This window comes from Heloderma suspectum, chromosome 2 (genome assembly GCF_057233095.1).
Source record: "Heloderma suspectum isolate Gila_16-S chromosome 2, 16-S_ref, whole genome shotgun sequence".
In the NCBI taxonomy this organism is placed as follows: domain Eukaryota; kingdom Metazoa; phylum Chordata; class Lepidosauria; order Squamata; family Helodermatidae; genus Heloderma; species Heloderma suspectum.
This window is the reverse complement of record NC_139459.1, coordinates 325,268,883-325,283,048: the sequence shown is the minus strand read 5'-3', so window position 1 is coordinate 325,283,048 and position 14,166 is coordinate 325,268,883. Positions and strand designations below refer to the sequence as shown.

Genomic DNA, 14,166 nt, shown 5'->3' with positions numbered 1-14,166 from the left:
CAAATCTATCTTGTTTGCAAGCTAGATTTGGCCCTTTTAGGGTTTCATGGCTGCTATGGTGCCCTAAAAGGGTAAAATTTACCTTGCAAACAAGCCAGATTTCGGCCTTTTTGGAGCTCTGTATGTCATTTCTTTCGGGGGGGGGGGGGTAATTATTGAGGAGATTGCCCCTGCACAAGTCTAGGGGACAAAAAGTTGCCCACACTAATCTGAGTAGTAATTCTAAAAATACATCTGCTTGAAGCCTTGGAGAGCCACTGCCACTCAGAGCCAAAAGAGACATCACTTTAAATGTGTGTCTAGTAGCTATGTCATTTCATTTTTACTCTAGAGTAGGTGCAAGGAGCTCGATCTAGATCTTAAAAGTCCCATGCTAAGGTTGTGATTTTAGATTGTGGGTCCTGCACCTACTCTAGAGTAAAAATGAAGACGACGTAGCCGCTAGACACACATTTAAAGTCTGTTTGTTTTGGCCCTCACAGCCAGGCTGGATGGATCAATGGTGCCACCCAGTATAAGGCAGCTTCAAACGTAACTGACAGTAGAGTATCCACAAAACTTTAAATATGTATCTAGTACTTGGCGAATACCCTCCAATGGCAACCATGGTGTCAAGACAATAAGTGAGGAAGACCTCAGGTTTGCTTTAGAAATAGGAAAGCCTGCCTGACCCAGACAAAAAGCTTGAAAACTATCACAGTTTGAAACTCTCAGTGGAGTCCATAAATAGTTGCCAGGCACATGAGATTTTGGCAAGGGAGACATTTGCATGATTTTCACATATGATAGCATGTGTAATCTCTTCTCTATGCAACTGTTAGTCAACATCTTGCTCAACTGTGCCACCCATCCTTGTGTTACGGAAGCAGCAATACCCATAATCCTAATGGTAGCCCTACAGGAAGCGACGTATTTAGGATGCTGTTTGCAGACAGCCGACAACTCAGATGTCAAAAGGGCAACGTTCGTATGAGAAACTTCTTGTCGACACAAAAAGAGCAGCGCAAGTCCGAACCACAGACAGATAAGGATTCTGAAGGGGGTGACAAGCATAATTTTTGCGGTTTCCCTTTGCTGCATATGTGGACACTGTTCTGGAGAGAGTCAGACATCCATTACAACTCATGCACACCACATAATATTTTGGATTGCATCATGGCATGAATATAACACAAGCAATTCATGCAGGTTGGTTGCTTTTGCAGTTTCTTGCTATTCTAAAGACCATTTCATTCGCTGAAATGTAAAGAAAATAATACAAAGAAAGTGTGGTATGATTACCAGAAAAGGGTGCTATAATGATTTGTGCAATCATTGGCTTGGATCCTAAGGGCCAAAGCCCATGTCACTTTGAAGACATAACTAGCACCTACGTCTGTTTTTTAATACTCTAGAGTAAACAGCGGGGGGGGGGTGTTTGCCAGCAATATATAACGCCAAATGTGCGCTTTGGGTCAAAGAAAGTTTCCATTCCCTAGGCGAGAGAAAAATAGCCCGAATTTGGTAAGACTTTCTTTAAGCCTAACCTAGTTCAAAGATCAAATGAGATGGGAGGGTGAGGGCCCTGTACCTTGGAGGAAGGGAAAGACACACACATAAGAAATAAATAAAAATAAAATAGTACAATGTAAAAAGGCAGTCACCTAAAATCTAAACAAAGTAATTAATGCAAATCAGGTGGCTACAAAGCTCACATAAATTTCCCATGTTCATATTGGATTTCTGTTACATTTCATACATACAACACGTGTATGTGTGTGTCGGGGTGGGGTGGGGTGTATACTGGTTCTACTCATAGAAGAGAACGGGGGAGTCTGGTGCACACAGCAATTTGGAATGCTCCCAGGCCTTCAAAATGTTCCTTAAAGGAAAGCTTCTCTTGAAATCTACATTTTAACCATACAGATGGTGCTATATCTAGCATTTTTTGTCATCTTTTTCAAGTTTAAATAAAGAATTTAAAGCATGATGTGGCATGCTATGTTAGGAAGTGATAGGGATGTGTGACACAGCCACTCATGCAAATGTCACTACGTAAAAACCCAGAGGAACACACTGTCTTTTACCCTGCTTGTGCATTTAACGTTAAATCATTAAGGAAAATTCCATCTCAAATTCTTGCTTACAGTTTCAAACCCCACTTTGGCAATTTCTTTTGCATCCTATTTCTATATGATATTACTCACCTGACTGCAAAAAACAAAGTTGCCGGACCTGGTTTCTTGGGCAAATCGTGATCCAGAACTCTGTGATCTAACTGTAGCCAGATATTCTGACCTCTGAAAGTATAAAAATAGGATAAAGAGACAGGTGAGAAGAAAATAAATGAGCTTGGTCTGGAGCAGGACTGGGCAACATGTGCCCCCCCAGCTGTTTTGGCCTACAACTCCCATCAGCCCTAGCCAGCATAGCCAATAGTGAGGGATCATGGGAGTTGTAGTCCAAAAATCTGGAGGGCCACAAGTTGCCCACCCCTGGTTTAGAGTGATGGAGAATGTCTTTCAAAGATATAATAATGTATTTTAATGTATTTAATTTTTTGTAAACCACTTAAGAAATATTTTTAAATATGGTATATAAATCTATTAAATGAATGAATGAACAAACAGCCTCCCCCAGCCTGGCATTCTCCAGATGTATTGGGCTACAAAGCGTATCAATTGCTGGGGATAAATGGAGCTGAAGTCCAACACATCTGGAGGGCACCAGGTTGGGGAAGACTGGTATAATAAGTCAAGCTAAAAAGAAAACCAAAGCTGGTTGCCTCTTTCAGCTTCCTGAGCCCATCATACTCTGCTTCCCAATATCTTAAATCCCACCACTACTAAAAATTCAGCTTTCTTGAAGTTGCAGAAGGATTCCAGTCATTCCTCCTCTCAGGGCTAAGGATGACTGATGGACTAAAATATGGTTGTGCTCAGGTGCCAAAACCAAATCCAGGGGATGGCAGCTGGCATGTGTATAATTGGCTCAGCCTATGTTAATGCATAGTGATTCATGGATCACTGCCTTGTTGTGGCGAAGGGGCTTGCGTAACTCAGTGAAGCCATAAGCTATGCCGTGCAGGGCCACCCAAGACGGACAGGTCATGGCAGAGAGTTCTGACAAAATGTGGTCCACTGGAGAAGGAAATGGCAACCCACTCCAGTATTCTTGCCAAGAAAACCCCATGGAACGTATCACAAGGCTAAAAGAGATGACGCCGGAAGATGAGCCCCTCAGGTCGGAAGGTGTCCAATATGCTACTGGGGAAGAGCAGAGGGTATTTCCAAGTAGCGCCAGAAAGAGTGAAGCGGCTGGGCCAAACCCGAAAGGACACTCAGCTGTGGATGTGTCTGGTGGTGAAAAGAAAATCCGATGCTGTAAAGAACAATATTGTTTAGGAACCTGGAATGTCAGATCAATGAATCAAGGTAAGCTGGAGGTGGTCAAACATGAGATGGCAAGATTGAACATCGACATCTTGGGAATCAGCGAACTAAAATGGACAGGCATGGGCGAATTTAATTCAGGTGACCATCATATCTACTATTGTGGGCAAGAATCCCTGAGAAGAAATGGAGTAGCACTCATAGTCAACAAAAGGGTGGGAAAAGCAGTACTGGGGTACAATCTTAAAAATGATAGAATGATCTCAGTACGAATCCAAGGCAAACCATTCAACATCACAGTAATTCAAGTCTATGCCCCAACCACTGAGGCCGAAGAAGCTGAGGTTGATCGGTTCTATGAAGACCTACAACACCTTCTAGAACTAACACCCCAAAAAGATGTCCTCTTCATCATAGGGGATTGGAATGCTAAAGTAGGAAGTCAAGAAATCACCGGGATAACAGGCAGGCATGGCCTTGGTGTACAAAATGAAGCAGGACAAAAGCTAATAGAGTTTTGCCAAGAGAACATGCTGATCATAGCAAACACTCTTTTCCAACAGCACAAGAGGCGACTCTACACATGGACGTCACCAGATGGTCAATATCGAAATCAGATTGATTATGTCCTTTGCAGCCAAAGATGGAGAAGCTCCATACAGTCAGTAAAAACAAGACCTGGAGCTGACTGTGGCTCAGATCATGAGCTGCTTCTTGCAAAATTTCGGCTTAAATTGAAGAACGTCGGGAAAACCACTAAACCGTTCAGGCATGACCTAAATCATATCCCTGATGAATATACAGTGGAGGTGAGGAATAGATTTCAGGGATTAGACCTGATAGACAGAGTGCCTGAGGAACTATGGACGGAGGTCCGTAACATTGTTCAGGAGGCAGCAACTCAATCCATCCCAAAGAAAAAGAAATGCAAGAAAGCAAAGTGGCTGTCTGATGAGGCTTTACAAGTAGCTGAGGAAAGAAGGGAAGCGAAAAGCAAGGGAGAAAGGGGAAGATATACCCAACTGAATGCAGAGTTCCAGAGAATAGCAAGGAGAGACAAGAAGGCGTTCTTAAATGAACAGTGCAAAGAAATCGAGGAAAACAACAGAATGGGAAAGACTAGAGATCTCTTCAAGAAAATTGGAGATCTCAAGGGAACGTTTTGTGCAAAGACGGGCATGATAAAGGACAAAGAAGGCAGGGACCTAACAGAAGCAGATGAGATTAAGAAGAGGTGGCAAGAATACACAGAAGAACTATACAGGAAAGATCTGAATGTCCCTGATAGCCATGATAGTGCGGTCACTGAACTTGAGCCGGACATCCTCGAGAGTGAAGTCAAGTGGGCCTTAGGAAGCATTAGTAACAACAAAGCTAGCGGAGATGACAGTATTCCAGCCGAGCTATTTAAAATCCTAAAAGATGATGCTGGTAAAGTGCTGCATTCAATATGCCAACAAATCTGGAACACTCAACAGTGGCCACAAGACTGGAAAAGGTCAGTTTACATTCCAATTCCAAAGAAGGGCAACGCCAAAGAGTGTTCAAACTACCGCACAATTGCGCTCATTTCACATGCCAGCAAGGTGATGCTCAAAATCCTACAAGCTAGGCTTCAGCAGTATGCGAACCGAGAACTACCGGAAGTACAAGCTGGGTTTAGAAGAGGCAGAGGAACTAGAGATCAAATCGCCAACATTCGCTGCATCATGGAGAAAGCAAGAGAATTCCAGAAAAACGTCTATTTCTGCTTCATTGACTACGCTAAAGCCTTTGATTGTGTGGATCACAACAAACTGTGGCAAATTCTTAAAGTGATGGGAGTACCAGACCACCTTACCTGTCTCCTGAGAAACCTGTACGAGGGTCAAGAAGCAACAGTAAGAACCAGACATGGAACAACCGATTGGTTCAAATTTGGGAAAGGAGTACGACAAGGCTGCATATTGTCACCCTGCTTATTTAACTTATATGCAGAGTACATCATGAGAAATGCCGGGTTGGATGAATCAGAGGTCGGAATTAAGATTGCTGGGAGAATTATCAACAACCTCCGATATGCAGACGATACCACCCTAATGGCAGAAAACGAAGAGGATCTAAAGAGCCTCTTGTTGAGGGTGAAAGAGGAGAGTGCAAAAGCTGGTTTGAAACTCAACATTAAAAAAACGAAGATCATGGCATCTGGCCCCATCACTTCCTGGCATATAGAAGGGGAAGAAATGGAAGCAGTGACAGATTTTACTTTCTTGGGCTCCAAGATCACCGCAGACGGTGACTGTAGCCATGAAATTAAAAGACGCTTGCTCCTTGGGAGGAAAGCTATGGCAAACCTAGACAGCACAGTAAGAAGCAGAGACATCACCTTGCCGACAAAGGTCCGTCTAATCAAAGCTATGGTTTTCCCAGTAGTAATGTATGGCTGTGAGAGCTGGACTATAAGGAAGGCTGAGCGCCGAAGAATTGATGCTTTCGAACTGTGGTGCTGGAGAAGACTCTTACGAGTCCCCTGGACTGCAAGGAGGTCAAATCAGTCCATCCTAAAGGAAATCAACCCTGAGTGCTCATTGGAAGGACAGATAATGAAGCTGAAGCTCCAATATTTTGGCCACCTAATGCGAAGAGAAAACTCCCTGGAAAAGACCCTGATGCTGGGAAAGACTGAAGGCCAAAGGAGAAGGGGACGGCAGAGGATGAGATGGCTAGATAGCATCACGGATGCAATGAATATGAACTTGAGCACGCTCCGGGAGAGAGCGCAGGACAGGAAGTCCTGGCGTGCTATGGTCCACGGGGTCACGAAGAGTCGGACACGACTGAACGACTGAACAACAACAACAACAACAATGTTAATGCAGCTGGAAATCAGCACAATCTTGCTAAGCACACAAGTGCCATAGGTCTAAAGGGTCATGAACACTCTAGATACGAATGGGGGCCGAGTCTAGGTAATGTAGCGAAATGGTCCCATGATTGCTTGATCTAGTGCTCAAGTCCTGGTTTTCCAATGGGGGAACGTATTTATACCATTACCAACCCACTCTCAGAAGCCTTTCCAATGATGCAGTGACATTAAAAATAAGTAAGAGGGAAATCAGAATTTGGGTTCTTGGTGACGGAATCACCAGCTACTTCAGAGTCTTATTTCCACTATGTTACTACATCAAATACGACAGAAAGAAAAAGGACACTGTTCTAACCCAGCCTTCCCCAACCCGGTGCTCTCCGGATGTGTTGGACTAAAACTCCCACTACCCCCAGGATGATGGAAGGTGTAGTCCAACAGGTAGATGGTACCAGGTTGGGCGAGGCTGTCCTAACAAATCATTATTCATCACTTGCACAACTGCATTTTGTAATGGCCTCTATCTAATGAATTCACAACAGCATTTGTGAATTCACAACAGGAAAATCATTGCAGAGAGAAAGTAGGTATTGCAGTGCATTATTAACCATCAGGTCACTGACTAAACAGAATTTGTAACACTAAGTCCTTGCCACAAGCACCGTTTGCTCTGTGGATTTCATAGGAGAGAAAGAATGTAACTAGTGTCTTGCAGCCACCCCAGGAAATGTGATAGGAAACTTAAAGAAAAAGTTTTAATAAAAACAGACTTGACTGCCCTCTGGAGGTTGTAAATTCATATTCAAAATACTGCAAAACAGAGGATTACATTGATAGGTGCTTTCAAGAGCTCTCTAATTTATCAAAATAAAAGATGCTTTGTATGGCAAGATACCACAGCCGTTTCTGTAAAAACTCAAGAAGCAACTTTCACAAGATCACCAGGTTGGAAATGCCACTAAGAAGCAGAGGGAGGGATATTGTCTCAGAAAGATTCTGTGCAAAAGAACATGTGTAAACTGAATCCCAAAGGAATTTATAAAAATAAAAAATTTTCCAATGGTGGAGAAGCCAAAGAAACCCTCCTCTGTTTTCCAGAAAGACTTTCCCAAGTGGGAGAAGTTCTTCCAAAAATATACTGATGACAACACAGAAATCTTCAGAGGGAGTTCAGTTCTAACGGAGATGATAACACCCAGCAACAGGATATCCGGCTCTCACATTGCAGAAATACATGTTACATGCATGCATGTGTAACTAAAGTATGCATATAATTGGTTTTAATTGGTTAGTGCTGTTTATTTCTTTTATTGTTGTGTTTTTAATTTATTCCTTTTTATGTTACGTTTTAATTAAACTTTTGATTTCATCTGAATTTTATAATTAGCCACATTGAAGGCCAGTTTTGGGGAGGAAGGTAGGAAAACAAACAAACAAACAAACAAACAAACCAGGCAGCTTTGTGAGGCGCATTTGGAGTGGCAAGTGAGGGTATTTCACCGATTCCCTGATTACTGCTTTCTTGTTCCCCCCACCACAGAGTTTCACCTGCATATCTGGAGAGGCAAACATACATTTGGAATCCTCTGTGTGTGCGTCTATGTGTATAAGCAGGATGGGGTGGGGGTTGTAATACAGAGCGCAGAAGTGGGAGACACGGGAAGTGTTAAGCACTGTGCTATACTGCCACTTTGGCCCACCAAATCTTGCATGCAAAGCTACTAGTTCCTAGGAAATGTTGTTATTGGGCTTTTGAAACATGCACATAATGTATAGGTCTGTACACATCTAAGGAATACCTGAGGACAGATGCTGACTATCTAGATGCATTTTGAAGCTACACAATTGCAGCAGAAGGTAGGTGTGTGGTCAGGGACTTGTTTTATTTATTAATTGACATGTTTATACCCCAGCTTTCTATCCAATGTAAGGAGCCTTCAAAGCCGCTTACATTTCATAATAAACCAAATGTTTAAAATAATCTGACAGAAACATAAAATACCCCTTTTTCGCCCTCCCCGACCTCTTCCAAGGATGCTATTGTGCTGCAAGGGGTGGAGGGCGGAAGAATCCGCATTCAGATTCCCACCCCCAAGATTGTAGCTGTGTGTATGGCCTTATTTGGGGGAATCTGTACCATCCTACGTCTCCTCAGGCATTGTCTGAGAAGCCATAGGATTGCTCTGCCCATTGTAGAACTTAAAGCGACACTGACAATGTAAAGGTACAGCAAATAGGAAAGGTGATCCACTTGAATACTTTCATCTAACTATTATTGAAGGGATACATTATTACCTAATAATTCAAAATAATTTTACAGAAACAAATATAATTCATTGGCTATTTAGTCAAAACAATGGTTTAAAATACCTGTATATACTTACGTATCATCTATGAATGTTATCCCAAAATACTCCTTTTCTTTGAGGTTGAAATGTGAAGCCACCAAATCCAACAATTCCCGTGACAAAAGTTTAGGCTATTGAAAAGAATGATATGGATTACAAGCCATATTTGAACCAGGGCTGTGGTCAAGTGAGGCCCTGCAGATGGAATTTTTGTTTTTGCTTTTCTTTCAATACCTCCTGGAGCAAACAGACAATCAGTATTTTAAGTTCTTTCCTGTACAGATCTTTCTCCTTCTGCAGGCCAAAGGTGCTTCCAGAAGAGGCTTTTATTGTGAAATCACCCAACCTCATTCATGGAATTTTTCTAGGGGTCCAGATGACTTAGTCTTCAACTGGTAATGCTCCTGTGTTTTCCCACCATTTATTCTGTCTTTTTTTCTTACTAGAAAAACATCCATTAAGGAAGGGAAGATGGAATAGCTGCATAATGCCTTTTCATTGGTAGTGCCAAGTACGGTCCATCTGGAAGCACCCACGTATATACAAGTTTAGTGATTTTTTGGAGGCAAAAGAAGACTTAGGGCAATATTCAATTAGACACTAGTGCTAATGTAAATTATGTTGTGCTAGCTGAAGCGGCCTCTGGCACAATGCCAATGGTGTTTGCTAGTGCAACAGGTTTCCCTGGAAAATCCATTACACCAGGAAATACTATTGGTGTTGCACTGGAGGTCGGTTACATTAGCCCAACATAATTTACATTAGCACTAGTATCGAACTAGATACTGCCCTTAGTGTTTACAAAGTGCTTTTTGTATGTGATTATATAATATCCATTATCTCAATAATCATTACTGCATATGAGAATGAAACTTGCCTGTATCTATATTATGAGGGAGGGGCAGAAGCTAAGAGATTCTTACGGGCAATCAACACATTATGCTCAATGGGTAACATGTAGCTTCGTCTCCCTTTGTAATTTTATTAATTCTGGGTATGTGATGGCAAGGAGCATCTTTACTGGGAATGCAGCATGCAGGAAGAGCAGGTTTATCTCTTCCTTCCCCAGAACAATAGGGACTAAAATTCCCTCACCCCCAATGCAGCAAGGAAAACAGTTAGGAAAAAAGTTAGGAAAAAAGTTAGGAAAAAAGTTCCCATTGGTGCCAATTTGGGATTCTTTTCCCCCAGAGTGTTCTAACTGCCCCAGGAAGGACAATTTTAGTTTTTACTGGAATGGGAATGGAGGTGATATGCTTTCCCTTCCTCTTTGGTGTGTTCCCAGTAAGATTCCCCCACCACCACCCTGGTACACTCGTAATTAATAAAAGTGAAAAGGGAGACATAGCTACATGCTATACATTAAAAGCTGCCTTATAGTATGACAGACTATTTGTCATACTATAATACTAGATATTATACTAGACAGCTAGCCCACCACTGCCTGCTTTGACTGGCAGAGTTTCTTCAGGGTTTCTAGGAGAGACAGAGACAGAGAGAGTGGAGTCTTTTCCATCACCTGCATTGTGTATATCCCCACCCTGTGAGCTTCTGTGTTGGTGCATCCCAGCTTTAAAAAAAAAGTGAGTGCCACCTTGGAGCCAGTGATATGCCACTGAAGGGAATGGAGAGGATGGATGATTGCATAAAGCAATACTAGAATGATATGATATAATGATGCCAGAAATGCTAATGTCTCACCTGAACCAGCAGCTCCAACTTCCTGTCATCCAGAAGTTGTACCTGGCAGTGTCTCCCTTCTGTCATCTGCAAAGCAAGAACATCACTAGCAGTACAGCAATAACAGACCCATAATTTCAAATAGTTGCAACAGTTCCTAAGGGTGCAATCCTATGCATGTTTAGACAGAAAGAAGTCCTACAACTCCCAGCATTCCCCAGACAGCCATGCTTGGGGATGCTAGGGATTAAACCTGATTCCAACCCTACTATTCTATGATTCTATGATTCTGCATACAAAGCATGAGCTCTGACACTAAGCTATGGTCTCTCTCCTCTCAGAGAAGCCATTTTCCCCCTGAATAAAAATGCACTGGATCAGGCTGTACATCCCTTAAAGCTCTAGTGAGATGGATTTGTAACTTGAATTTGGTCGACAGTTGCATTTTAGTTCAATGTTCTAATTTTCAGGAAGACCCAACCTCCAAACCTATTTTTAAAGTCAACAGAAAAAATGGTAGGGAAAAGGCCACTCCCCCCCCCCAACTCATAGACCATCTCAACCATAAAGTAGCATGATTGATTGATTGATTGATTGTTTACTAAGCATTTCTATAATGCTTTACACTAACAAATATCCAAAACAGGGTACAAAATAAAATAATACAAGCACCAACAACAATAAAATAAGGTAAAATCCCGAACAATTCATAATAAATATACTGTCCAATCTGGCAGTCGTATATGCTGGCAGTTCTCAATTGTCAGGAAATGCCTGTTGAAATACTGCTCTCAGTATGCGGCAAAACGATAGTGTCATTGACACATTCCTTATATTTGAGGAGAGGCTGTTCCAAAGAGTAGGTGCTATCACTGTGAAAGCCCTCTTCCAGGTGGTTTCCAAACAGATATCTGATGGCTGCCTATGGAACCGCCAAGAGAGTTTCATCCGTGGATCTCAGTGAGCAGGCAGGACAATATGGGAGAAGGTACTTGTCCCATCAGTCAGCATGCCTATTCTTGGTTTTAACCATGGCTGGCTGAGTTGTGAACTAGTGGATTGCTGAGAGCACCTGAAGACCTATTTGAGATGGACACTGCTAGTTGCTATGGTGGACTACTCAGGAGGGCCAAAGAGAGAGAGAGAGAGAGAGAGAGAGAGAGAGAGAGAGAGAGAGAGACCCTTGTAAGGTTAAAAGCAAAACAAAACACAGTGTAATTCCTTTCCTCTCTTTCCTGCTCTGATGTTTTTCCTGGACTTTTACAAAACCAAAATAGCACACAAAATGCTAAGATTCAACTGGCTGACAAGGCAAGTGGTTCTCACACAGAAATGCCACATCTCAAGATTCAAAAATCTTGAAGAAGAGTTTACTCCAACATAAACATCAGGGAAACTGAAAAAACAAAACATTTTCAGCAGTGAAAACTTGATTCACCGTCCCCCATCCCTGTAACCTCAGACATTTAGGGGAGAACCTGCTGGATATTTTTGCTGTTCCTCCACAAGAGCTGCATCCTCTTACACACCAAGCATGCTGTTAAAGGCAATATTTTTAGACCCCACAGTGCCATCAAGTTATACAGCAAATGTATTTAGATGCTGTATAAACAGGAAGCCTCAGGAAAAAAATAAACCTAATTTAGGAAATAAAAAAAGCAGGGACCAACCTGCGTATCTAAATACAGAATAGCTTTGTAGGAAAGAAGCCGTTAGAGAAGGTATTTCCAAACTACAGAAACTTGATTCATTCTCTGCCTAGAACTGTGATTTTGTCTTCTCTAAGCAGAAACCTATTTGGTTTGGCAAGCTACATCTGTCACCCTCTCTTCTTTTATTACAGGACTGTATTTTAATGTTCCAAATGTAGGTGTATTTTTAAATAGGCAAAACCCTTAAGAACTATTTAAAAAGAAAGAACAATTTAAAGCAAGCTATGTATACACATTTCAGGATACAATTATCCCTGGGTTAGTTAGCACCAAAATATTATTCACTCATTTCACCCATCTATGCTCATATCCACTCTTGCCATTCAGAACATTTATCTTGTTGGTTTGCCATAGTGGCTTTTGTCATTTTTCTTCTCCACTATTGTTGCAAGCATGTCCCAACTCATGGGGATGATTCCTGTAGGGTGCAACCCTATACATCCTTACCTGTAAGTCAAATGGAACTCAATGGGGCTTATGCTTCAACAGACATACATAGGATAGCTCTATCCACTTTTTGCATGGTGATAGTCTAGAGAAGATTCCCGGACATGCCAAACTTTGGCTTGAAATAAGTACTGTGTACTCGCATCACTGAAACCCATACTATAACACATGAAAATAATCAGCTCACAATAGCTTTCCATGTGCCCATCGCTCAAAACCAGTTGTCTCAGTCAGCTCTTTAGACCCTGAAACTCATACCTAGAAAGTAAGGAGATTCCTGACCCCACCCCACCCCACCCCATCCTCTGATCAGCACTGCTGATCACCTGGCACCCAGAAGCTGGTAAATTAGGCACCAGTCTAGTGTCCCTGGGAAGAGTATTCCACAACCAGGCAACTAGAGATAGGACCTTTTTGGTGGTGACACCCACGTTTGGAATACGCTTCTGAGGGACACTAGAATGGTACCTAATTTACTAGCATTTGGGTGCCAGGTGAAGACAATTTTTCTGAACTTTTAATGGATTGTTGATTTTATTCTTGTAGTTTTTCTGATTTAACTGCAGTTTTACTGCTGTTTTTCTTGCCATGTTGTTGTTGTTTTTAAATATTGTTTTAATTTAAAGTTAGTTGTTAACTTTAAATTTTTTATTGTTAGCTGCCTTGGAAGCTTCTGATGAAAGGTGGTGTAGAACTATTTCAAAAAATAATTGGTAAAAGAATTCTACCCACTTGAATGTGAGCTTTTTCAGATAAAAAACAAAATGCTGGAAAAGTCTGGCTCAGCCCTACTTTATTTGAGTGTGTCTTTAGTTATTTTAACATTAGTTTCAAAACTGCAATGTGACTGAATGCAGACTGAGAAATACATGAGCTAGTTCTATTGGCATTATTTCCAATACAGTGCAAAGGGTTTGGGGGTTTGAGGGGAGGATCCTATCCGTACCAGTTTTACATTTTCAAAGGCTGGTAAGGAAGCAGACAAAAATAATATGATGATGATATAATTCCTTTCTTTTAAAAATATCCAGAAGGGATCTCCCCCATTCTTCCAGCCATTTAGTTAAATCAGTTAAGCTTCTTGTGGAATGTTTCTCTGATTTAAGAGTGCTTTATCTCATATTAGCTTAATCTCATTACCAGATGAATGAACATAAACCTAAGTTAATTCAGTCTTAATTGAAAAGGAAGAGTGTCTGTGCAGGGTTGTGCGTGCCACTATTGCAAAACTGCATTACATTTCAATATCTTGTTACAGCAGATTCACATAACCAGGCTTCTACCAGTTGCCAGTGGCAGAGAGAAGAAACAGAAAATCTTCATCTCTTTCATTCATAACCCACATTTTAATTGGAAGATTTTGAATATACGCCCAAAAGATAGACCTGTCAGTTGTTGCCATAACCTAATGAATAAAGCAAATTGTTCTCAGAAGATGCTAACTACTAATTTACCACCACCACCCAACTGCAAATTTTCTAGCTTGTGACCTAAGGTAGTTAATCGTTCATGTCTCCGAGTCCTGACTGAGGAAGCTTGCAATCCAATATCTCAGTACAGACTAAAATGCAAATCAAGACAAACAGCCAGATCCTATTCAAGATTATAATTCCCAAACAAAAAATCACAACTTACCCTGGTGTGAATCGGCTCAATTAAACCAAGGGTCAAACTACATGTTACCAGAAACACATATTTGCCTCCACCTTCTGTCACATCTCCCCAGTCACAATATTACAGAAGACATGTGACATGTCTTAGTG

General features: G+C 41.5%; 1 protein-coding gene across 2 annotated transcripts in view; it reads right to left on the bottom strand.

Moving 5' to 3' along the window:
• Positions 1 to 14,166, bottom strand: part of FRMD4B (FERM domain containing 4B) — a 177,842-nt gene that overhangs the window by 138,198 nt on the left and 25,478 nt on the right. For both annotated transcript variants that reach the window (XM_084840423.1, XM_084840424.1), the window contains exons 2-4: positions 10,266 to 10,331; positions 8,601 to 8,695; positions 2,187 to 2,279 (exon numbers count right to left, since the gene is read on the bottom strand). In XM_084840423.1, the coding sequence (XP_084696549.1) occupies positions 2,187 to 2,279; positions 8,601 to 8,695; positions 10,266 to 10,331 (254 nt within the window). The remainder of the gene's footprint in view (positions 1 to 2,186; positions 2,280 to 8,600; positions 8,696 to 10,265; positions 10,332 to 14,166) is intronic.